General features: G+C 39.2%; 1 protein-coding gene and 1 non-coding gene across 3 annotated transcripts in view; both read right to left on the bottom strand.

Moving 5' to 3' along the window:
* Positions 1-223: 223 nt before the first annotated feature.
* The window catches only part of NUCKS1 (nuclear casein kinase and cyclin dependent kinase substrate 1), a 33,197-nt gene continuing 7,262 nt past the window's right edge, over positions 224-26,158 (bottom strand). The window contains exons 2-7 of one of the 2 annotated variants that reach the window (XM_024237127.3): positions 12,679-12,728; positions 10,809-10,914; positions 6,917-6,972; positions 3,435-3,587; positions 2,463-2,609; positions 224-1,415 (exon numbers count right to left, since the gene is read on the bottom strand). In XM_024237127.3, coding sequence (XP_024092895.1) covers positions 1,216-1,415; positions 2,463-2,609; positions 3,435-3,587; positions 6,917-6,972; positions 10,809-10,914; positions 12,679-12,728 — 712 coding nt within the window. In that variant the 3' untranslated portion in view covers positions 224-1,215. Of the gene's footprint in view, positions 1,416-2,462; positions 2,613-3,434; positions 3,588-6,916; positions 6,973-10,808; positions 10,915-12,678; positions 12,729-26,158 lie in introns of both variants that reach the window. The other variant, XM_024237120.3, reaches the window with a different exon arrangement.
* LOC112131313 (small nucleolar RNA SNORA72) lies at positions 14,308-14,438 on the bottom strand. The gene has a single exon (XR_002913407.1). It is a non-coding gene; the product is annotated as a small nucleolar RNA SNORA72 (small nucleolar RNA).

Genomic DNA, 26,158 nt, shown 5'->3' with positions numbered 1-26,158 from the left:
ACTCGGGGCAGGGTGTGCAGTGGTGCCCTACGAAGCAACAGGATCACAGGGATGTACTTCTTATCACATTTCTATGAAGAAATGGGAAGATTGGGATATGAAAAAGAAAATGTTCTATCCCCAAATAAAAGCAGAGCATGGTTAATGGGACCTGAATGCACATTTATAGCATAAAAGAATGTCAATTCTATTTCATAAAGGAAAAATCTCAACTCTTTGTGACTGAGTTTCACATTAACTGGAACTTTATTTGCTTAAAACCTAAACATTGTCAGTTTGAAAAGAAATCCACTGTGACGTGTAGACTGATCTTGTTGATTAAATTCTAGGGTGTTTTTTTTTTTTTTTTTGGATTCTTGGTAAAATTTTATCCAAAAAACAGGATACATATATATTTAGAGAAGAAAATATGAAATCAAGAGTTTTGGCAGCCCCTGCTTTTTTTTTTTTTTTTAGCTCCCTAAAGACTGTAGCAGGATAAAAGGATCACTGGCTCCGAGTCTCTTTGAGATAACAAGTGATGAAATAAAAAAGAAAGCCTATACCCTCAAATAAGGTCAGGTAACCCCATTGCCCACCCTCCGTACAAGGTAAAAAATGAGTACTTTTAGTAACAGTTCAGAATTCATCTTTATCTCCTACCTGCCTCATCAGTGGAAGTTTAAAGTCATGATTTTTTTTAGATATTGATACTTGTGTCTATAGACAAATAAACTCATATTAGATGACAATTGATTTTTTAAAAGTCCAGGTAGAGAAAGGAGCAATCATTTTGAACTAAAATCTTTCTATGTTTTTGATTACTATTCAACTTGCTATTTTTTAGCAAAAAGCGAAGTTTCAATAGTGTTCATCTCAAATCTTATTGCTTTACAACTGTGGTACACCTTTCATTAAAAATAAAAAGATGAAGCAGTCAATCCAGTGATTAATTTGACATGGCTTTCATTGGGAAAGGGGAGGGCTGGCAAAGAGACCAATAGACAAAAAGGTAACTTAAACACTTAAACATACAATGGTTTGCTTTAAAAAAAAAAAAAAGAGAGAGAGAGAAATGTTACTTTTCAACAAATGGAAAAAAGCACTGAAAGCCCATGAGTCAAGCCATAGCCAAAACCATGTTCTATCTTAAGTAGGTTCTTTTTTTTCCTCCCTCTTTTTTCTTTTTTTTTTTCTTTTTTTTTAATAAAATCTCTCCCCAGACCATCATCACTTTTAATCCTCCCCAGAAGGGGCTTCATCTTCAGACCCTTCATCCCCAGATTTCTCGGGTGGGGGGCTTGTAGATGTTTTCTTTTCTGGCGGGCTTTCCGGTTCCTCATCTTCTTCTTTGGGAGAAGGAGTCTTTTCCTTTGATGCCTTTGAAGCTGTGGGGCGACCCACTTTCCCTTTGCCTTTCACTGGACTTGGCGTCACTGAAAAGAGAAAAATAATTTGGGGAAGGGAAAAGAAAAAAATGTCTTTAACAAAAGTCAGCTACAAAATACAACAATCTGTAAGAATAAACTCTATAAAGACAATACGCAACTTACTAAAAACCAAGGTGGGCATGAGGGAGCACATATATCCCTAGGTAAATCTATCTCAGTTTCTAAACTGGTCATAAGTTACTACACTATGCTGCAGTATTTCCCATCAGTTTTTACCAACACTCTATGATGTTAGCAGTAATACCTGTAATGAAGAAGCACCATGCTACAGAATATGCACAACATCCTTAATTGCTTGGTAAACTAACAGTTGTTTATGATAACAGTTGTTTATAAAAAGCAGGTCAAAAAGAGGGAAGGAAAAGAATTAATCTGATCAGAAACTAAAGCCATCAAATAACATTTGATAGTTCCATCATTCCTAACAGTAGGAAGTGATAAACAGAAGTTTAACAATGACTAGTTCTACCTAACAGAATAAAACCACCTACACAAAAAGCGAATTGATTTCTGATTTAGTTAACAAACTAGCTCCAACTAGGAGAAACCATTAGGGCTCAGAAAAAAATTAACTCATGCCATCAAGTGTGGTTTTATTCTGATAGCACAGAGGATGGGGTAGAGTTCAGAACGTGGAACTTAAACGTATTACTCTAGGTTTGTGCATTTTCACAATTAAGTCTTTGCTGGCTGCTGAGACTGTAATACCAGTGAGGAAAAAAGAGCAGTAACAGCTATGATGATACAGTGTTTCTACCACTGTGTCTGAAACAAATAGATCATTCTGAAATCTTGCTCAAGTACTGGCAGTAGTTGAAGAACATGGCTAAGTCCACTAGACTCTTAAACAGGTTAGTGTCTTTATTAATAAGAGATACTTCCAGTTGCAGAATACAAGACCCTTTTAGATTTCTTGTATTCCTGCTAAACATCAGGCCAATGCCAAATCCTAATGAGGAATTTCTGTACTGAAAATAATGGTTCTCAAAATCTTTAAAGCAGTAAATTTAATTTCACTTCTGCAGAAATTACCTGTAGCCTTTAGCCTGGGTTTGGGCATTTTCTTTTCTTTTCTTTCAGGTTTGGACTTCTTAACCATCTTTTTGTTTTTCTTTTTTGAACTGCCATAGTCACTATCGTCATCATCTTCCATCAGGAAATCTTCATCGCTGCCGGAATCTTCTGAGAAGAAAGAAGAATTTCAACATCTAACTTAATGTACACATCCTTCCAAGTAAAAAAGGAAGAGAGTGCTAAGAATGACTAGAGGATGGGATTTGGGAGTCAAACACCCTTGGATTCTATTTGGAGCTGTACTACCAATTTGACTGGAGTCATCACCAGCCTCATTTGTCAAATGGATTTTGCATGCACCTTACATGAGAGAGTTACATGAGTGATGTGTTTGAAAAGTAGATTGAAAACAGGAAGGGTAAGAGTTAATCTGAATAAAAACTGAAACTATCAAATAACTTTTGGTAGTTCCATCACTTCCAAGTAGTACTGGTTGAGACCAGGGAAACAAAACTGAACTGACAGGGCCTTTTTGGTCCAATTATGAATAAGTGAAACAAGAAAACCAAACACGAAACAAAAACACATAGAATTAACTAATCTGAATAACCTGTGAAACACCGAAATTTTGTTATTAACATGATTTTTCTGTGAAAAGAGGTCTACAACCTCCTCCACCAAGGCAAAATACAAATCTCAATCGCAATGCCTAATGTGACTGTTACTTAAGCAAATGTTCATTCAGTGTTTGAACACAAACATCATTAAATAAAAAGTGCAACCATTACAAATGGTGGGCAATCATGAGAATCTCTGAACCTTTAAAAATATTAACAGGAACCAATACAGTCATCTCTTTTAACAGGGAGTATCTACCCAATTTAAGGGACTGGTTATAACATTTAGCATCCTAGAAAATGCCAAAGTAACCAAGGTCACAAACTACAATTATGACCAAACAACCAAAGTACACAAAACAACTTCACATACTCTCCTGGAACGGTGCCTCATCCTCCTCTTCTTGTTCTTCCTCACTGCCCACATCTTCCATGAGCATCTCTCTCTGTTTAGAAGCTGCTTTAGACGCCGCCTGCCGTTGCTGGCGCACATTTTTATGATCTTCTTTTTCATCTTCACTATCCTCTGCAATATCAGAATTACCATGATATAACGATTAAAGAATTTTATATTTGACAAGATAGTGCAAAAGATTAATAATTGACTGAAAATATAACTGACTGAAAAACCCAACATAGTGGCCAATATAGGATATTAATCTGCAGCTTTATTTCATTGTAAAAGGGCAAATTCTATCCTTCAACATTTCTGCAAAATGATGGAATCAACTCAAATGCCCATCAATGATAGACTGGATAAAGAAAATGTGGTACATACACACCATGGAATACTATGCAGCCATAAAAAGGGAAGGAGATCATGTTCTTTGCAGGGACATGGATGGAGCTGGAGGCCATTATCCTCAGCAAACTAATGCAGGCACAAAAGACCAAACACTGCATGTTCTCGCTTATAAGTGCGAGCTGAACAATGAGAACACATGGACACAGGGAGGGGAACAACACACACTGGGGCCTGTGGCGAGGGAGCGGGCAGGGTGGGGGGATGGAGAGGGAGAGCATTAAAAAATAGCTAATGCATGCTGGACTTAATACCTAGGTGATGCGTTGATAGGTGCAGCAAATCACCATGGCACACATTTACGTATGTAACAAACCTGCACATCCTGCACATGTATCCCAGAACATAAAAAAAAAAAAAAAAAAAAATCTACAAAATGTATAAAGGGGACCTAAATTCACAAAGAATGAACTTGGACAAGACCATGTACCCACTATTACATACAAAGTAACAAAGGCATGTAATTTTAAGCAGTAGCCAAGCTGAATTAAAGCGTGAACACATGACTCCTATACTTTAAAGTTACATCATTGCTTTGCTCTAAAATTCTCAATTACATTCAAATCTATGTTCACTGTTTTTGAAAGCTAAAGTTAGAAAAATATCTTAATATAGTATGAGAGAGAAAGAATGTCTTCCAATAGTCTTTGTTCTAAGACATAAAACATGAAAACCCTAAAATAATGTCAAACTGTTACCCTTTACAATGAATGGCTTGTGACCATTTCAATTTAGAGGGGATTGAGGAAAATCTTTTTTTTTTTGAGACGGAGTTTTGCTCTTGTTGCCCAGGCTGGAGTGCAATAGCGCAATCTCGCCTCACTGCAACCTCCACCTCCCAGGTTCACGTGATTCTCCTGCCTCAGCCTCCCGAGTAGCTGGGATTATAGGTGCGCGCCACCACACCTGGCTAATTTTGTATTTTTAGTAGAGACGGGGTTTCACCATGTTGGTCAGGCTGGTCTCGAACTCCCGACCTCAGGTGATCCACCCTCCTTGGCCTCCCAAAGTGCTGGGATTACAGGTGTGAGCCACTGCGCCCAGCTGGAAAATCTTTAAAATACATATTTAGATTAATTAGTGAAAGACGTTTGGAGAAGCCTATAAAAAATTTACTTCCACATATTCTTAGAGTCTACTAATAAAAAAAATTTTTTTTTTTTTAATTTGGAGTCTCACTCTGTCGCCCAGATTGGAGTGCAGTGGCGCAATCTTGGCTCACTGCAGCCTGTGCCTCCTGGGTTCAAGCTATTCTCCTGTCTCAGCCTCCCAAGTAGCTGGGACTACAGGCACATGCAGCCATACCCAGCTAATTTCTTGTTGTTGGTTGTTGTTTGCTTGTTTGTTTTTTGAGATGGAGTTTTGCTCTTCTTGCTTAGGCTGGAGTACAACGGCGGGATCTCAGCTCACTGCAACCTCTCTGCCTCCCAGGTTCAAGTGATTCTCCTGCCTCAGCCTCCCGAGTAGCTGGGATTACAGGCACCCGCCACCACACCCGGCTAATTTTTTTATTTTTAGTAGAGAAGGAGTTTTGCCATGTTGGCCAGGCTGGTCTCGAACTCCTGACCTCAGGTGATCCACCTGCCTTGGCCTCCCAAAGTGCTGGGATTACAGGCATGAGCCACTGGGCTCAGTCAAATTTTTGTATTTTTGATAGAGACAGGGTTTTGCCATGTTGGCCAGGCTGGTCTTGAACCCTTGACCTCAGGTGATCTACCCACCTTAGCCTCCCAAAGTGCTGGGATGGCAGGCGGGAGCCACCATGCTCAGGCTAAAAAAACTTTTTTTAACACACGGTTGTGTTGTGAATAAATCTGGTTAAAGTGTAGGGTGCCAGCCTATTGCCTCTAGACTAAATCATATTTGCCTTAGTCTCTACCTACAGCCCTTTTCCTGAAGTTTTAGGCTCCCTTATTCTGTCAAGGTTAAGTGGTCACTCTTCTGAAAACACTTCTAGTCCCATGAGCCTTGCCATAGTCAGTGTTCAAGTCATCTCTTTCGCTTTTAAAAATCTCATCTAGAGACAAACAGAATAAAGCTGACATGGCAGACCCAAAACTAAACCCACTTGGTAGAAGCTTAGCTTAATACTAGTACAGAGTTATTTATCTAGAAGTGCTCAATAAACTAGCAAGTGTAAGAGATTCAAACTAGGATTTACAAGGCAAATGACTGAAAGCATACACTCTATTATCACAGGATCACCAGATAGTGCAAAAGATTAATACAGTTTCTTTTCAATTTAGGTAGCCAGATAGTATACTTGAATAGGAGGGAAAGCAAAACAGCTAAGCAGAGTGAATTTAGCAGAACTTTGTCTCTCCCCTTTGTATTAGCTAAACAGCAGTCTCATTTAAAGGGAGATCCAGGGAGACAACAGCAAGGGAATGTAGGTCAAAACTAAAGTGGCTGGAAGTAATATGGATTAAAAATCTCAATTCTTGGAAGATTAAATTTAAAAATAAATACCAACAACAAGTAGAATCATCAGGACTGAACATTTTATTTGGCCATGGAGACTCCCCATTAATTCATATTAATTTAAGTTAAAATTTTTACAAAAAAAACTTTCTCTATGGCTACTGTTTCAAAAGGCTATGTCTCCGCTTTTTAGAGTGGGAATGAAACTTTCATTTGCTTTTCCACCCAGAGTCTACCACTCCCCCTTTTTATGCCCCTATTTTACCAAGTTTTATATTTATATATTATTCTATTTAGTTTGATGTCTTTTGTTTATGTAAATGATTTCCAATATTGACCGTGCATAAGAATAATGTATAGATACTTAAAGAAAACCAAGCCCCAACATCCCACTTAGATCTATTTAATCAGAAATTTTGGGACAGGACCCAGAATATGCATTTTAAAAAAGATTCATAGATAACTGTAATAAGCCACCAGGACTGAGAATCATTAGGAGCTCTTTGAAGATGGAAATGTCTTTGTAATCCCAGATTTGCAACAGTGCCTGGCATAGAAATCACTTATTAAAACATCTAATAAAATAATACATAAATATAATTATACCTCTTACATTTAAAATAGTTTACTACCTGCTGAGTGAGAATCATCCTTCTTGGTCTTCACATCTTTGTCTTCTGAGTCCTCACTATAAAGGGAGGCAAAAAAGCAAATGCATAAAAGTCTTAGCTCAAAATCTAAGTGAACATAGATCTCTGATTTCTGACTTGAGAAGAAGTGAAAAATACCTCTTCTATATAAAATGTTCAAACAAATGCTAAGGAGTACTTTATTTCCTTATTTACATGGATGCTGGTGAATAAGCACAATTTTATTTACGTTACAAAACACTGCTTCCAAAGACTCAAAGGAAAAAAAGAAGCTGTCTCAACACAGGCTGGAATTTTTTCACCTATGGATAAATCTTGGTTCACAAGAATATTTAATAAGAAAAATATTCTCGAACAGAGGCAGAGTATAAAAATACTAAAAATACATAGTGTTGACGGCAAATAAAGATCACTAAATATACACGAGAAAAACTGCTAAAATATCTAAAATTATTAAAAAGAATTGTAGTCCGGGCGTGGTGGCTCACGCCTGTAATCTCAGCAATTTGGGTGGCTGAGGTAGGCAGACAGCTGGAGGCCAGGAGTTCAAGACCAGCCTGGCTAACATGGTGAAACCCTGTCTCTACTAAAAATACAAATATTAGCTGGGTGTGGTGGTGCATGGTTGTAATCTCAGCTACTCGGGAGGCTGAGGCAGAAGAATCACTTGAACTCAGGAGGCAGAGGTTGCAGTGAGCTAAGATTGCACCACTGCACTCCAGCTTGGGTGACAGAGCAAGACTCCATCCCCCGACCCCACAAAAAAAAAAAGGAATTGTAGTTCAGTCATCTTATCTAACTTATAATATGCCTAAAAATTTACCTAGAATAAAATGGAAAATAAATTGATTGAATTATCCCCTATTAATATTTCCTCCCAATATTTCTTTGCATCAGAAACATCAACATATAGTCCTGCCTGGTGGTACCATGGAGAAAATAAAATGAGCTCAAAATCACTCCGCAAAGTAAAATAAGAAGTTAAGGAGCTTCAAAGTTCAATGGAAAGTTTTTAAAAACAATTTTTAGTCACAACCAAACACATTATGTCTTCATAAGTCTTAACTCCAGAATCTGGATTCCAGTATCCTATCTCTCTTTGTTAATTTACATATTTTTAAAAATACAGATGGGGTTTCACCATGTTGCCTAGGCTGGTGTCAAACTCCTGAGATCAAGTGATCCACCTGTTGGCATCCCAAAGTGCTGGGATTACAAACGTGAGCCACCATACCCAGCCCCTAGTAGTCTATCTGTTTGTCATTAGTTAGTTGTATGATCTTAGGCAAATCACTTGGTATTCTTCAATGCTACAATTTTATCATTCCATGAAAAATTCTGAAGAACAAAACCCAAAAACTTGCACATAAAAACTGCCTTCAAAGCTTTCCTTTCTCAAATAGCAGGTCTTATAAATCACTTTTGGTATTCCCCATAATCTAGACCACACTCAAATGAGAAATTACTGAACCCATGATTCTTAAGCAAAGAGAATGACCAAACAAAATCCTTTACTAAGCAACCTGAGTCCAAGACACTTTATAATTCTGAAACCTGTGACTGTTCTGTATAAATTTTTTTATGCAAAATAAGCATCAAATTCATAATTCTAACACAATGATGAATTATATTATTTTTTCCAGCTCTTTTATTGAGTTTACAGACTACATTAATCCTTAAGCACCACTACAGCAAAGTTAAGTGAAGGCTGAACTTTGAAAACAGAAAAATCAACAGAGCACTGGTCTGAGAATAAATACACAAGGCATACAGATAGCAATAAAACCTGTATTTATTTCAATCCTTCCAGCACTTAGAATAATAAAATCAAATGACTGCAACAAGAAAAACTGTGAGCTAGATGTTAATTATGTCAATGAGACATTATAACATGCCACAAAGCAGGTCTTTCTTAGGAGAAATGAGATAATGAATATAATGAAAAATAGTTCTGAGTTGGGCTGCCATATAAAACTGTTTGGCCAGGTGCGGTGGCTCACGCCTGTAATTCCAGCACTTTGGGAGGCCGAGGTGGGCTATCACGAGGTCAGGAGTTCAAGACCAGCCTAGCCAACACTGTGAAAACCCGTCTCTACTAAAAATACAAAAACTAGCTGGGTGTGGTGGCGGGTGCCTGTAGTCCCAGCTACTCGGGAGGCTGAGGCGAGAGAATCACTTGAACCCAGAAGGTGGAGGTTGCAGTGAGCCAAGACCACACCATTGCACTCCAGCCTGGGTGACAAGAGTGAGACTGTCTCAAAAAACAAACAAACAAACAAAAAACTGTTTTAGGCCAGGCATGGTGGCTGACATCTGTAATCCCTGCACTTTGGGATGCTGAGATGGGAGGATCGCTTGAGCCCAGGAGTTTGAGACCAGCCTGGGCAACATGGCGAGGGCCCATCTCTATTAAAAACAAACAACAACAACTGTGTTAGACATATACCAAGAAGCTCTAGAAGACTTGTTTCCCAACAGTATAATTCCGTATTACTTTTCCTTAAAAGCACATTTCTGACATGCTCCAGTAAAAAAAGTATTAGAGGTTGTCAACATAAATAAAACTACTAGGTAAATACATGAATTTAATAATTATTTTGGTGCTCCAAGATTCTTAGAAGAAGTAGTGAGAAATATTTCATTTATTTGAACTGGTCATTTGTAATAGTATTATTTGGAAGCGGTATAGAGCTCTAATGGTTAAAAAATGTACTTTGGAGTCCAACAGACATGGTTTCATAACCTGTTTGTCCATTTGCTGGATAACTTTGGTTAAATCACAGAACCCCTCTAAGTTAACATTTACCCAAATACAGATGTTGTAAGAATTAAATGATAGTGTACGTAAAACACATAATAGAGATCGTCACATAATAATCATAAACAGTAGCCATCATCATCACTATAATCACCATTATCACCAAGAAGGTCTTAAAGTTCATGTTACACCAAGTGTGAGAGTGTATATAACTTTACTAACAAGGCAGAAATTACAATATCCTGGTCTTGTTGTTGTTTTTTTTTTCCTGAGACGGTCTTGGCTCTGTCACCTAGGCTGGAGTGCAGTGGTGCAATCATAGCTCACTGCAGCCTTGAACTCCTGGGCTCAAAGGATCCTCCTGCCTCGGACTCCTGGGTAGCTGGGACTACAGGCAAGTGCCACCATTCCCGGCCAATTTTTAAATTTTTGTGTAGAGACGTGGTCTCCTTATATTGCCCAGGCTGGTCTCAGACTCCTGGGCTCAAAGGATCCTCCTGCCTCGGACTCCTGGGTAGCTGGGACTACAGGCAAGTGCCACCATTCCCGGCCAATTTTTAAATTTTTGTGTAGAGACGTGGTCTCCTTATATTGCCCAGGCTGGTCTCAGACTCCTGGGCTCAAGCGATCCTCCTACCTAGGCCTCCCAAAGTCCTGGTATTACAAGCACGAGCCACCATGTACTCCTAATATCCTGGTCTTATGAGGCAAAATTATTGTTAAAATCACAACTCATTTGTAAAACTAGGGGAAAAAAACTCCAAAATGGTTAAATTATTTAAACAAAGGAGAATTGATTATGAGACAGCAAAATGCAGCAGGCTATACAACTTAAGATTCTACAAGCTTTAGTTATAATTGTGCCAGTGATTTGTGACTGAATGGGATATATCACTTATTTTTTGTTATCACTACAATGAAAGTGTCAGTATTAACCTTAGACAACAAATTATATACTCAAGCACAGCATGAGATAATATGAAATATGCAAAATATTAAGTGGACAGTAAGTACTTTTCAAAAGTATATGAGATTCCAACAATTTAGAGATCAGAGACTGCTCTCATCTCAGAGTGGTGACAGTGTAAGCAGGAACAGAAAAACAATGCCTCTTACCTATCTTCCTGTGAATTCTTTCCAGATCGCCTCTTATTTTTAGCTTCTCGGGGAGATGATCGAATTTTCTTAGTGGGAGGGCCCGAATCTCTTCCATAATCTTCATCTAAACAGTGTTTTTCAAACTTAATTAACTATGATTTTTACATGTTAAAATCACCACTATATTTACTGACATAATTATCTCTCATGCTGTTTAAATGGTGAGAGGAGCAGGATTTCCCAAATAGTTTCTTTCACCTTCAAAAAACTAAATTATTTCCCAACGCAGTCCTATCACCTTAACTTTGTTTTTGCATATTACCCTCTAGTACTTATGATATATATTTTATCTATCTATAGCTAAACCTCTCTCATCATTTTATACCCTCCCCTTTTGATTTCAACATCTTCACACTTACTTGAAAATTATTGTAATATGGTTATATTACAAACATTTTAGGAAGTAAACACAATTACTATTACTAAGCAAATTACTTTTAAACTAAAGTATTAAATACAACATAATCTTGCACTTGAAGAAAATATCTCCAATTTCAAACACCCTATAAAACTAACGAAAATGACTCTACCTTAAAAGGAAATTATTTCCAAAACTGTTTACTGCACCATTTACACACACACACACACACACACACACAAGATGGCGAGATGCTGGAAGTAGTCTGGAGCACCAGCAATTATTAAGTGGTCAGAAACATTATAAATTCCATTATGGGATATTATATAACCATTGATAGGAATTTTTCAAATACCTTTTATTCACGAGATACTCAAAATAGAAATAATAATAGTATATCACATATTAACAGGATTATTCTAAGTAAATATTAAATACAAACATTTGAAACAATTCCTGACATGTAGCAAGCATTTAATAAATATTAGTGCTACATACTACTTTTTTTTCTCTTCTTTATATCTTTCAGTATTTTCTAAGTCTTCCCAAAGGGCACATATTATCTTTATAAAGAAAAGTTAGAATAAAACGAAAGAAAAAAGAATAGTAAACATATCTGGAAAGTAATGAGATTAAGGAGACAACTCTGAAAAAACCTCTTATGGCTAAGACTTAGCTACAACACTCATTCCTTGATGAATTAGTTCACAAATATAAGTTGTTTCACAAAACAGACTCTCATCTTAGTTGCTTTATTATGTAAAAACATAATACAAGGCACAAGTTTTATTGTACTAACAGCAGGAGATTTTTTTTCCCCTGCAAAGTGTTGGGATTATAGGCGTGAGCCACTGCGCCTGGCTGTAGTGGATTTTTTTTTTTTTTTTGAGACAGTCTCTCCCTGTTGCCCAGGCTGGAGTGCAGTGGCGCCATCTCGGCTCACTGCAACCTCTGCCTCCCGAGTTCAAGCGATTCTCTTGCCTCAGCCTCCAGAATAGCTGGGATTACAGGTGCATGCCACCACTCCCGGCTAATTTTTGTATTTTTAGCAGAGATGGGGTTTCACCATGTTGGCCAGGATGGTCTGGAACTCCTGACCTCAAGTGGTCCGCCCACCTTGGCCTCCCAAAGTGCTGGGATTACAGGCGTGAGCCATGGCACCCAGCTGACAGCAGGAGATATTTTAAGTAATGAACACTATATCAGAATTACTGGACATTTAAACTTTGGACTCCAAAACCAGGTAAGAAAAAAACTGTTTAATGTTTATTATCAATGATTTACCAAGGAAAAGTTAAAATCCATGTAAGTTCAAGTTTTGCTTTGGTTGACACAGATCATGACATGGTTTCGGTAAATGATCTAAAAATAAAAAAGTAAAACTTATTCCAAAAGCATAATAAAACTATATAAGCTGGTAACCTCCACTGGTCAGTCCAACTTAAAATTTGTTGAAACCACAAAACTTACCTGCATCATCAGATTCCTGAAACTGTGAGTAATCAACAACCTTCCTATTTCTGTAGAAAGAAGAGACTCTAATTAAAATCATAAAACTGTAGGATTTTTCTAAAACATCAGAACACACATTTCTCTTTCATAAACAGAACTGAACTAGCACTTTGAAAATTATTTAATTGCTGGACGTGGTGGCTCACACCTGTAATCCCAGCACTTCGGGAGGCCAAGGCTGGTGGATCATCTGAGGTTGGGAGTTCGAGATCAGCCTAACCAACATAGAGAAACCTCGTCTCTACTAAAAACACAAAATTAGACAAGTGTGGTGGCGCATGCCTGTAATCCCTGCTACTTGGGAAGCTGAGGTAGGAGAATCACTTGAACCCAGGGGTCGGAGGTTGTGGTGAGCTGAGATAGCTCCATTGCATCCCAGCCTGGGCAAAAAGAGTGAAACTCCATCTCAAAAAAAAAAAAAAAAAAAGAAAAAAGAAAATTATTTAATTTTTTGAGACAGGGTGTCACTGTCGCCTAGGCTGGAGAGCAGTGACACAATCACGGCTCACTGCAATCTTGACCTACTGGGCCCAAGTAATCCGCCTGCCTCAGCCTCCTGAGTAGCTGGGACTACAGATGCATGCTGGCTAATTTTTTTTCATTTTTTGTAGAGACAGGGTCTCCCTGTGTTGCCCAGGCTGGTCTCAAACTCCTGAGCTCAGGTAGTCATCCTGCCTCAGCCTCCCAAAGTGCTGGGATTACAGGCATGAGCCACTGCACCCAGCCAAAAATTATTTTTTAAAGGCCCCCACTTAAGCCTAAGTACTTAACATTCTGTTATAAGAAAGCATAGCATAAACCACAAGTATGTCAAGCTACAATTCTCATACTGCTTATCTCAGTGATAATTCAAATACCATTCTTTTCTCTTTTTTTTTTTGAGATGAAGTCTTGCCCTGTCACCCAGGCTGGAGTGCAATGGCGAGATCTTGGCTCACTGCAACCTCCGCCTCCCGAGTTCAAGCGATTCTCCTGCTTCAGCCTCCCGAGTAGCTGAGATTACAGGCGTGTGCCACCACGCCTGGCTAATATTTATATCTTTAGTAGAGACGGGGTTTCACCATGTTGGCCAGGCTGGTCTCCCCTGATCTCGTGATCCGCCCATCTTGGCCTCCCAAAGTCCTGGGATTACACGCATGAGCCACCGCACCCGGTCTCAAATACCATCCTTTTCTACAAAACAATCTCCTGTCTCTCAAAACAAATATACATAAAACAGCAAAATGAGCCAAATCACCATGTATCTATATATTCATTATATACAAAGATGCCATATTTATAAGCTAACATTGTAAATGATATTTTACTCTTACTGCTACACACATATATATGTATACTTGATAAACAAGGTTATTACTAAGCTTTTCAAGGCAAAAGCAATTTTTAGGTATAGTACAGTTACATTATAATGCACAAAAATTATGGTAATGTTAAGCTTTATACAGAAGGGGAAGGAAACAAATTAGTTGGTTCAGTCAAAAGATGCTTTATTTAAAAAACTATGAAAGCCTCACAAATTTATGTACATCTATGTATTTGACTCTATTGTTTCTAAACTTTTTTTCCTTTTCCAATTTTACAGACCTGGTTTATCGCAACATTTATAAAACTAGACCTAGGGAAAGAACTAGTTCTGGGGATATATGCATGGTCTTAATAAAGCGAATGGTTAGCCTGTCCTGACTATTACAAAATCAAAACAGTGAGAGTATCTGCAGAATCTATTTGACTCGAAATGACTTTAAGTACTCCCTATCAAGTAAGGTATCTTTAACATCTCAAACAAATCTTCATTTCTATATTTGTACTTTGCATTCTAAATCTAAAAGTTTAATACTTCTTCTCTAGAGATATACATGTAAGCTTCCATGTTAGTACCCAAACAGCCTACCTGGCAAAAGAGCCTTAGATTAAAAAATGCACTGTTACTGTAGGCCTAAATCGATCAAGTGAACTTAAAAAATTAAGAGAAATAGGCCAGGCGAGGTGGCTCACGCCTGTAATTCCACCACTTTGGGAGGCCGAGGCGGGCAGATCACGAGGTCAGGAGATTGAGACCATCCTGGCCAACGTGGTGAAACCCCGTCTCTAATAAAAATACTAAAAAATTAGCTGGGCGTGGTGGCGGGCGCCTGTAGTCCCAGCTACTCGGGAGGCTGAGGCAGGAGAATGGCGTGAACCCGGGAGGCGGAGCTCGCAGTGAGTGAGCCGACATCGCGCCACTGCACTCCAGCCTGGGCGAAAAAGAGAGGCTCTGTCTCAAAAAAAAAAAAAAAAAAAAAAAATTAAGATAAATATATGTTACCACCTATACTTAAACCTGAGCGGAGGGATATTCTTGGCTGTATAGATTAAGACACCATTTAAATTCAAAGACAGGATGGTCAGACCGCAAACACTGGTCCACCTTCTAGTATAGTATGTGGAGATGGTATGCATGGAGGTGAATTCTGGAAAAAAAGGCTTGGGCTTATATGTAGAGGAATATATAGTTACTCAGCATTAGAAAGGAAAAAACAAGGCTCTTAAGGAGTTCCACCTTCTGTTTTTTTTAGTTTATCGAAACTATAAAATATACTACAACTATATATTTTATTGTAAGAAGCTGAGTTTATATTACCAAAGAGAGCATATTATTAGGAAAGCTAACTTTAAATATGACTATTAATTCCATGTACATGAGGGACCTAGAGGAGATGAATTCAGAAAGACAGAAAGTAGAGTGGTGGTTGCCAGAGGCTGGAAGAGTGGGGATGAGGAGCTGTTGAGTGGGTTTAGTTTCAGTTTTGCAAGATTAAGAGTTCTTTACAACGTCAAGTACTTAACAGTACTGAACTATACACTTAAAAATGGTTAACATGGGCCGGGCGCGGTGGCTCATGCCTGTAATCCCAGCACTTTGGGAGGCCAAGGTGGGCGGATCATGAGGTCAAAAGATCGAGACCATCCTGGCCAACATGGTGAAGACCCGTCTCTAGTAAAAATACAAAAATTAGCAGGGTGTGGTGGTGCGTGCCTGTAGTACCAGCTACTTGGGAGACTGATGCAGGAGAATTGCTTGAACCTGGGAGGCAGAGGTTGCAGTGAACAGGGATAGCGCCACTGCACTCCAGCCTGGCAACAGAGCAAGACTCTGTCTCAAAAAAAAAAAAAACGGTTAAGATGGTAAATTTTATGCTAAGCATATTTTATTACAATAAAAATATATTTTCTTTCTTAAAAATATGACTATGAAAAAAATCTAATATTTTTGGGCTAATATGGAAATGCCTGCCATGTTCTGGCAAAACAGTGATTTTTAATGACAAATGCCATGAAAAATAGTATGATGATCATAATGTAAACACGACCATTTTCTGTATTATTTAGGATAAAAAAAAATGGGTCATAGAACCAGGGGAAGACAGTTATCTAGAAGAGGAACTCTTACATCTTATCCTCTAATAATTAAAATACAGGTTCCGAACTTGTAGGTATAATTCTAGCTTATCCCATGCTTGTGGGGTGGCAACTAACATATTAATTACCCAGTTTCTGGGTACGACATAGCAATGGATATATCCTATGAAACTACATAAGGATGGACAACCAGAATGGTAAACGGTATATCATATGAAGAACAAATGAATAAATTGAGAATATTTAACTTGTAAAATGGGAAAACATGTTAGCTACTTCAGGGCTTTGATGTGAAAGGAGTAGTAGAGGTACAGCTTAGCTTTAGCAATCACATTAAGTGTAGGTTCGACATAAAGAGCTTTAACTGTCTGCTAACAATGGCTACTTCCTTACTCTATCACTAGAAACACTCAAGAAAGGTATTAGTATGGACTCTTTGTACTAGGAATCCTGGGTTCTGGTTCTGGTTCTAGAATGTCAAGAAAATCATGTAATTTCTCTGGGCCTTAGTTCTTCCTCTGTTGGAACTGATAACCTAAATTGCTTGACAGATCTAAAAGATATTCTATAAAATTAAATAAGTTTAAATAATAAATTAAATAATAAATAAAATACTTAATAAATAACATAAATGGCAGGCATTATATTAAAATATAATACAGAAAATGGTCATTGCAAATGATCATACTGCATTATGATCACAATACTGTTTTTCATGGCATTTGTCATTAAAAATTAACTGCCCTCCACAACAGAAGAAAACTTCATCTCCTCCTCCTTCCCTGTATATCTATCTGTATCTATCTAGACAGACCTACCTACCTATCTTCCATCTGTCTGTCCGTCCGTCCGTCCGTCCATCCATCCATCCATCCATCCATCCATCCATCCATCCATCCATCCATCCATCGAGACAGGGTCTTGTTCTCTCACCCAGGCTGGAGTGCAGTGGCAGAATCATAGCTCACTGCAGCCTCCAACTCCTGAGCTCAAGTGATCCTCCAACCTTAGCTTCTGGAACTACAGAAAGGCACACAGCCACCATGCCTGGCTAATTAAAAAAATTTTTTTTATGTAGAGACGGGGCCTTTCTATGTTTCCCATGCTGGTCTCAAACTCCTGGCCTCAAGCAATCCTCTCGCCTTAATCTCCCAAAATGCTGGGATTACAGGTGTGAGCCACCGGGCCTGGCCTGTAACTTGTAACTTGAAACCTAAGACACTAAAAAGGATACTTTTTATTTAGTACATTTTTTTCTATCCTACTTTTCAACAAACAGAACTACAGAAATGCCATGTAGACTATATTGGCATTATATAAAAAATTAAATTTTAAAATTAAGTTGAAAGACTATCCCTTCCATTGAAATATGAAATATTTTAACTTTCAATGATCTGAAAACAGCCAGAATTACCTCATATAATGCCATTTATCACAAAAACCATAAAATCAGTGTAAAGCAAAATATGAATATAGAAGCAATTCTGCCTTATTAAGGGCAACCAGTCAGAAACAAATATAGTCATCCATAAATGCTAAAGAGGGAAAAGATAAAATAAATAAATAAAAGATCTGTGATAAGGGCCATTCATGATGACTCATAATGACTCATAATAATTGGGTTCAGGCTGGGCTCGGTGGCTCACACCTGTAATCCCAGCACTTTGGGAGGCCGAGGTGGGTGGATCACCTGAAGTCAGGAGTTCAAGACCAGCCTGGCCAACATGGCGAAATCCCATCTCTACTAAAAATACAAAAAATTAGCCAGGCGTGGTGGCGGTTGCCTGTAATCCCAGCTACTCAGGAGGCTGAGGCACGAGAATCACTTGAACCCGGAAGGTGGAGGTTACAGGGGGCCAAGATTGTGCCACTGCACTCCAGCCTGGGTGATAGAGCAAGACTCCACCTCAAAAAAAAAAATAAAAAAGTTCATTTCCCAAACAATGTCCTGCCTCCTAAAGATGCTTATTTAAAATAATATAAATAACATACTATTTCCACCATTTAGAGGCTTGCTTTGTCTGGGGTTGAAATATATTTTTGATGAATTTGTTCCTAATGAGATGATAGGACAGAAATCCAGCATTTAAGAATCTCATTTAAGTCCCAGGGCATCAGAGGTTCTATTTCTAGGTGAAAACAAAGAAACATTCTAATTTCTTCAAAATACAATCATGTGCTGCATGACATTATGGTGAACTGCATACATGACAATGGTCTCACAAGATTATTATACCATATTTTTACTGTACTTTTTCTATGTTTAGATATATAAATACCTACCATTGTGTTACAATTGCCTACAGTATTCAGTACAGTAACATGCTATACACGTTTGTAGTCTAGGAGCAATAGGCTATACCATACAGCCTAGGTGTGCAGAGACTGGTTTTGTGGAAATACATGCAAATCATCTAAAAATGCAGTTCTCAGAATGTATCCCTGGTGCTATGAGACACATGATAGTCAAATGCCAAAGCTAAACTAACTCTTCAATGTAAAATGAGTATCAATAACTAGAACTGGAGGACAGTATAAAATTTCAATATAGCAGAGAGGTTAAAAACACAGATTCTTGAATTTACATCCTGACTCTTACTAGTTGTATATCCTTAAGCAAGTTACTTCCCCTGACTGAACTTCAGTCTCATCATCTGTAAAACCAGAATAACAATACCTGTTACAGGAATAACAAGAGTGTTGAGAACATTTCAGAACATTTATGCAAGGTATATAAATATCAATAACAGCTATTATTACTTATAAGTATTAACTTGTTCCACCCAGCATACCACTGTAATTTTGAACACATAACTAACTCTTATTTGGATATAATGATTAAGTCACTTTGTTGAAAAATATGTAAGTCTTGAAAGTATTGGTTCTAGTATCATTCAGAAAGATTGTCTTTGTTTTCTTGTTCATTTCACTAAATGTAATACCAAAATATCTTTTTTTTTTTTGGAGACAGGGTATGCTCTGTCATCCAGGCTGGAGTGCATGAAGTGCAGTGGTGTGACCATAGCTCACTATAGCCTCAAACTCCTGGACTCAAGCAATTCTCCCAACTCAGCCTCCTGGGGAGTTGAGATTACAGGTGTGTGTCACAACAGCCAGTAAATTAAAAATTTTTTTTTGTAGAGACCAAGTCTTGCTGTTTCCCAGGCTGGTTTTGAACTCCTGGCCTCAAGTGATCCTTCCTCCTCGGCCTCTCAAAGTGCTAGGATTACAAGCATGAGCCACCACATCTAGGCCTCCCTATTTTTATTTCTGACTTTATGGCAAAGTTCAGGTTACCATTTAGACCAAAAATTTTTAAATCATTTTTTAAGTTTAAAGCATTCATAAAGCCTATCAAAGTTTGATGGTCGTGGGGGTGGGAGATATGGTAGTGCTGAGAGTATTATATGTAGTAGAGCTACTGGACCCTAGACAATCTAATTCAACCTTTAGCTTGTATCCTGTTAACAAATATCCCTAGAAGAGAATGACTGAGAGCTTCTCATGATCTCCAAGGCAGCCTATGCTAAGAAAATTCCAGTAATTGCCAGGTGTGGTGGCTCACCCCTGTAATCCCAGCACTTTGAGAGGCCGAGGCGGTGGATCACCTGAGGTCGGGAGTTCAAGACCAGCCTGGCCAATATGACGAAACTCCATCTCTACTAAAAAAGAAATATAAAAAATTAGCCCAGCGTGGTTGTAGGCGCCTGTAATCCCAGGTACTTGGGAGGCTGAGGCAGGAGAATAGCTTGAACCCGGGGGACGGAAGTTGCAGTGAGCCGAGATCACGCCACTGCACTCCAGCCTGGGTGACAGAGCAAAACTCATTCCCCCCCAAAAAAAAAAAATTTCCAATAATTAAATAGTTCTTTACAAGGAGATGAATCTGCCTCTAGTGTCCACTCACTGGTTCTATCTAGTTCCACCTTCTGGGATTAGCATGGTGTAAATCTAACCCCTCCTCTTCAGAGCATTCCTTAAATTTATATGAGTATTCCCACTTTTTCTCTGAAGCTAAATACTAGGGTTCCTTTTAACACTTCTTCATATTTCAAGTACTCTCTTCATGCTCTAGCTGCTTTCCTCCACACCACCTTGGATTTAGTAAATACTAAAGTAGCGCCCAGGATGAAACATAATATGGTTATAAAAAGATGGGGAATGGGGAGCAAATCAGGATTATGACCCTCCTCTTCCTATTCTACTCTATACTTCAATGCAATCCAAGATTTCAGTTCCCTTTTGGACTGTTCCATCATTCAGTGGACTACATATTGTAATTCCAATGACTAAAACCTCCTTTTCCATAGCGTAAGACCATTTGGTATCCTGATCCTGCCATTTCAGCATATTATTTATCTTCCCCAACTTCTTAACATCTGCAAATTTAATCAGCACACCATCAGTGTCCTCGTCCATATCATTAATTAGAAGATATGCCAAGAACAGAATCATTTCAGGCAACAGTGGAAACAGTCTTCCAGGGTAACTATTTATTTGTCAGCCCTCTCCGGGTAAGGCTGCTCAGGCAAAGTCCCTCACACTGAACTATCATTCTGCCTATATTTCTCCATCTTACAAGGACCTATGTGAAGCTGTCAAAATCCTTGTTGAAATAAAACCTCGGTATTTTCACAGAATTCTTTTGCTCTAATAAATTTTTAAAAAAGGAAATTAGTTCATTTAAATCAGTGACAGTTAAACTTTTTAGCAGTAAACAGTTTTTGTTCAAATAAAATCTTCCCAGGAATCATAAAATTAAACACAGCTAATCAAAAGTATTTTAAAAGTATACATTTGTCTTATAGTATCGTATTTTAAAAATTATCTCATTACAGAATTGTCCAACCTGTGTTGTCAAAATAGGTTTTCTAAAGATTTACTGGTAATTATCAATTGGATATTATCAGTATTACCACCCCAATAAACATTCAAAATGAATTTTAGTGTGAAAAGCTTTGAAAGTTCCACATTAAAGAAAACTGCTAAACTTTACCTCCAAAGTTATATTTATCTATTTTTATCTTTTATTTATTTTTTGAGACAGAGTCTCGCTTTGTTTCCCAGGCTGGAGTGCAGTGGCGTGATCTCGGCTCACTGCAACCTCCACCTCCCGGGTTCAAGCAATTCTCCTGCCTCAGCCTCCCCAGTAGCTGAGATTACAGGTACCCGCCACCACGCCCGGCTACTTTTTTTGTATTTTTAGTAGAGACAGGCTTCCATCATGTTGGCCAGGCTGGTTTCAAACCCCTAACCTCAAGTGATCCGCCCGCCTCGGCCTCCCAAAGTGCTAGGATTACAGGCATGAGCCACCATGCCCAGCCTACTTATTTTTAAAAGACAGGTTTTTACTCTGTCACCCAGGCTGGACTGCAGTGGCTCACTGTAGCCTCCAGAGTACCTAGGACTACAGGAGGACACTACCATGCCCAGCTAATTTTGTTTTTTTTTGTAGACAGGTTGCCCAGGCTGGTCTCCAACTCCTGGGCTCATGCAATCCTCCCACCATGCTGAGATTACAGGCGGGAACCACTATGCCTGGCCCAAAATTATACTTAAAATTTGAGCCAGGCGTGCTTGCTTTGGCAGCACATATACTAAAATTTGAGCCAGGTGTGGTGGCCCACACCTGTAATCCCAGCACTGTGGGAGGCTGAGGTGGGCAGATTGCTTTAGCCCATAAATTTGAGATCAGCCTAGGCATTATGGAGAAATTCCATCTCTACAAAAATAAATAAATAAAAATAAATTAGCTGGGTGTGGTGGCACGCGCCTGTGAAGTCCCAGCCACTCCAGGGGCTGAGGTGGGAGAATAGCTTGAGCCTGGGAGGTGGAGGTTGCAGTGTGAGCCGAGATCACCACACTGCACTCTGGCCTGGGCGAGAGAGGGAGAACCTGTCTCAAATGAATAACTACATAAAATTTAAATCAAATGTTTAAGACACCTCCAAAAGCAAACATTATGAAGACTCCTGACCTATATGACATTTTTTTGTGTGTGTGAATCCACGGTGACTTTTAGTAATAATTATAACAGCAGTTACTTCAGATATTTGATATGTTCTAGTTACTTTGCCTAAATTCTCATTTAATTCTCACCCTAATGTCACAAGAGGAGCTAATTAACTGAGGAAACTATGCTCAAAAGGCCAAGTAACTTTATTGCAAGCCATTAAGTGGTAAAAGCCATTTTCCAACCCAAGTCCTTCCAACCCTATAATCCACACATGCCACTGTTGATGCTGCTTCTCAAACCTTCCTTTCCTAAGTCTTTACAAATCTAACTCTTCCAAAGAACTGATGCAATTAAAGTTGCTGCACACCAAGTACTGCTGTCTTCCCTTTAAAATTTGGAAGATTTACCTCTTTCCACTCTTCCTGCCTCAAAGATGATTAAGAAATCTCACATGCAAGATTTTCTCAACATATAAAAATATTGAGGGCAGAATGCCTGAACACAACTCAATTTTTTTTTTCTTTTTTTGAGACAGGGTCTCACTCTGCTGCCCAGGCTGGAGTGTCATGGCACAATGACACCTAACAGCAGTGTGGACTTCCTGGGCTTAAGCGATCTTCCCACCTCAGCCCCTACCCCAGTAGCTGGGACTACAGGTACTGGCTAATTTTTTTGTAAAGATGGGGTTTTGGCATATTGCCCAGGTAAGTCTCAAACTCCTGAGCTCAAGCAATCTTCCGCCTCAGTCTCTTAAGTAGCTGGACTACAGTTGTGCAACACCATGTCTGGCTGATTTTGTTTATTTTTTGTGGAGATGAGGTCTCCCTGTTGCTCAGGCTGGTCTCAAATTCCTTGACTCAAGCGATCTGCCCTCCTCGGCCTCCCAAAGTGTTGGGATTATAGGTGTGAGCCACTGTGTGGCCAACTCCAGGTAATTTCTTACAGTAGCTTCACATATCTTGACCTTCAAGTTCCTTTTGCCTAAAATACATTGTTTTCACTGTATTTTACATCATCCTGCTATTTACTTTAGGTTTTTTTTTTTTTGAGAGAGTGTCTCCCTCTGTTGTCCAGGCTGGAGTACAGTGGCATGATGATGGCTCATTGCAACCTCTACCTTCCAGGTTCCAGTGATTCTCCTGCCTCAGCCTCCCCAGTTGTGGGATTACAGTTTTGCACCACCACAGCTGGCTAATTTTTTTTTTTTATGTTTAGTAGAGAAGGGGTTTCACTATGTTGGCCAGGCTGCCCTCAAACTCCAGGACTCAAGCAATCCACCCACCTCGGCCTCCCAAAGTGCTGGGATTATAGGCATAAACCACCACACCTGGCCCATCCTATTTACAATTTAAAATATCAAATTCCCTCTGGTTGTGGTAGCTCACACCTGTAATCCCAGCACTCTGGGAGGCGGAGATGGCAGGATTGCTTGAGTCCCAGGAGTTCAAGACCAGCCTGAACCACACGGCAATACCCTGTCTCTTCTAAAAAAAAAAAAAATTAGCCAGGCATGGTGGCGCGCACCTGTAGTCCCAGCTACTTGGGAGACTGAGGTGGGAGGATCGCTTGAGCCCAGGAGGCTGATGTTGCAATGAGATCAGGCCACTGCACTCCAGCCTGAGCGACAGATTGAGACCCCGTCTCAGAAAAATAAATAAAATAAATACAAAATTCACAACAAAGCCGCAAGATATGAGAAAGCAAAAATAAAACCAAAATCCCCAATAGCATTATAGAAAAGAGCTCCTAATTTTTTCAAATCGGATGTTTCTAATTTCTGCAGAAAACAGAGGTGGGTAAAGGTGTTCTGAATGACTGAGCCAGACACATTTACTAGATCACAATCTCCTACTAAGTATATACATAACCAATATATTACCAACTTGTTAATGGTTTAGCCCCATGAATAAGTATTAACTCTTATAAGGCACTCCTTATTCCCAAGACTCAAGTTACTTTATTTCACAACTTACCATGTTCAGTTTCACCATATAGGAAAATGTTTTCTTTTAAAGTCACACACAGCCGGGCGCGGTGGCTCACGCCTGTAATCCTGCCTCGGGAGGCCGAGGCGGGCGGATCACTTGAGGTCAGGAGATCCAGACCATCCTGGCTAACACGGTGAAACCCCGTTTCTACTAAAAATACAAAAAATTAGCCGGGCGTGGTAGCGGGCGCCTGTAGTCCCAGCTATTCGGGAAGCTGAGGCAGGAGAATGGCGTGAACCCGGGAGGCGGAGCTTGCAGTGAGCGGAGATCGCGCCACTGCACTCCAGCCTGGGCGCCAGAGCGAGACTCTGTCTCAAAAAACAAAAAACAAAAACAAAAACAAAAAAAAGAAAGACAAAGTCACACACAAATTTCAATCACCATAAGATAAAGTATTTGATAAAGTCAGCTAGGTTAGATTTTTCCCAGTGGAAGTTTAGTGTAAAACCTATGCAACTGGGGACAGAGAAACCTCCAATGTGAGACTGAAGGGGTCTCAGATGCGAAATTACTGAGTAGCGTCCCATGGTCTTGGAAATCTCGTTGGTATCTTCCAAACTGTATAACTCAATCGCTAGGGACAAACCTGTATCCTGACAAATTTAGGTTTATTGACTGAATACAATGAAAGACAAGCACATCAGAGAAGTGTGCAGCATCTCATGTAACAGAAAAAATTACAGAATTTTGGAGAAGGGTAGAACTAAGATAAATGAAGCAGTATCTTGATAGACTATAAGCACAGAACTGTGTTAAAGGAATCAATATCAGGTCTGGACTGCAGAGTGGAACTAGGGTCCTATTTCCTGGGAAAGAAGTTAGGGTAGATGCAGAATTTTGTGTTTAACAACCCCTTATCCAAAGCTCTGAAGTTGTAAATCAAAGCTAGTTCTCTGTGTCAAAATGACTTAGATCTTCCTGACAAAAGCGTGACGTTCATTTTTACTCACAGAATTCCAAACAGTAAAGTTTCTGATAGTCTCTGATTTTACAGAACCAAGTTTCTCTGTGAGAGAGCACTAGTCACTCAAGGAAGAGGGATTGTTAAGAATCTCTAGAGCTGCAGCAAGTCCTTGGAAGACAAGCAGCTGTATGTTATCCCAGTGTAAGAGATAGCAGGATGGACTTTTACTCTTTCAGTGGAGCTAATATTTAGTTTCTTGAGTAGTTCATTTTCTAAGTCATTTTATTGTGACCTAGAACACTCCAACCAAAGGTAGCTGGAAAGGAAATCTCCCTCAAGATAGCCTTGCTTAGCACAGAACTGAACAGATACACAATTCAAATAATAGTAACACCTTAGAAGCACCTGAAAACTGCAATACCTAGTTGAAACACTCTTAAGCAGCCTGTGATCTCTTCATCTAAAGTGTTTCAAAGACCTATAATTAAGACCATTTAAATAGTAGTTATTTTAAAACATGGCAATATAACTGTATAACGATTAGTTTCACTTCCTAGAATCTAGACAGCAATAATTTTTTCCCAACCAAATAAAGGGGTGCCCAGTTTGATCGAAGTGGTCTTGTACTAAAAAATAAAAGGTTTTCTCCTGGGGCCGGACGTGGTGGCTCATGCCTGTAATCCCAGCACTTTGGGAGGCCGAGGCGGGCGGATCACAAGGTCAAGAGATCGAGACCATCCTGGCCAACACGGTGAAACTCCGTCTCTACTAAAAATACTAAAAAATTAGCCGGGTGTGGTGGTGGGTGCCTGTAGTCCCAGCTACTCGGGAGGCTGAGGCAGGAGAATGGCGTGAACCCGGGAGGCGGAGCTTGCAGTGAGCCGAGATCGCACCACTGCATTCCAGCCTGGACGACAGAGCGAGACTCCGTCTCAAAAATAAATAAATAAATAAATAAATAAATAAATAAATAAATGGTTTCCTCCTATTGTCCACAACATGCGAGTCTCCTAGGTGCAGTCTCCAGTCTCAACAATCCAAAAAGCTACTTCTGAATTTAGAGTAATATGGTCACATTCCTTTTACAGCTAGGAATTGTTTTAAAAATGCAAATTTAACACTTTTCAGCATGCTCAATACTTTTTAAGTTCAAAGTTTGCAAAGTAACCCATTTGGCTATGCAGACTGTAA

Source organism: Pongo abelii, chromosome 1 (genome assembly GCF_028885655.2).
Source record: "Pongo abelii isolate AG06213 chromosome 1, NHGRI_mPonAbe1-v2.0_pri, whole genome shotgun sequence".
Lineage (NCBI taxonomy): Eukaryota > Metazoa > Chordata > Mammalia > Primates > Hominidae > Pongo > Pongo abelii.
The sequence above is the reverse complement of the archived record's forward strand: the minus strand, read 5'-3'. Positions and strand labels throughout refer to the sequence as shown.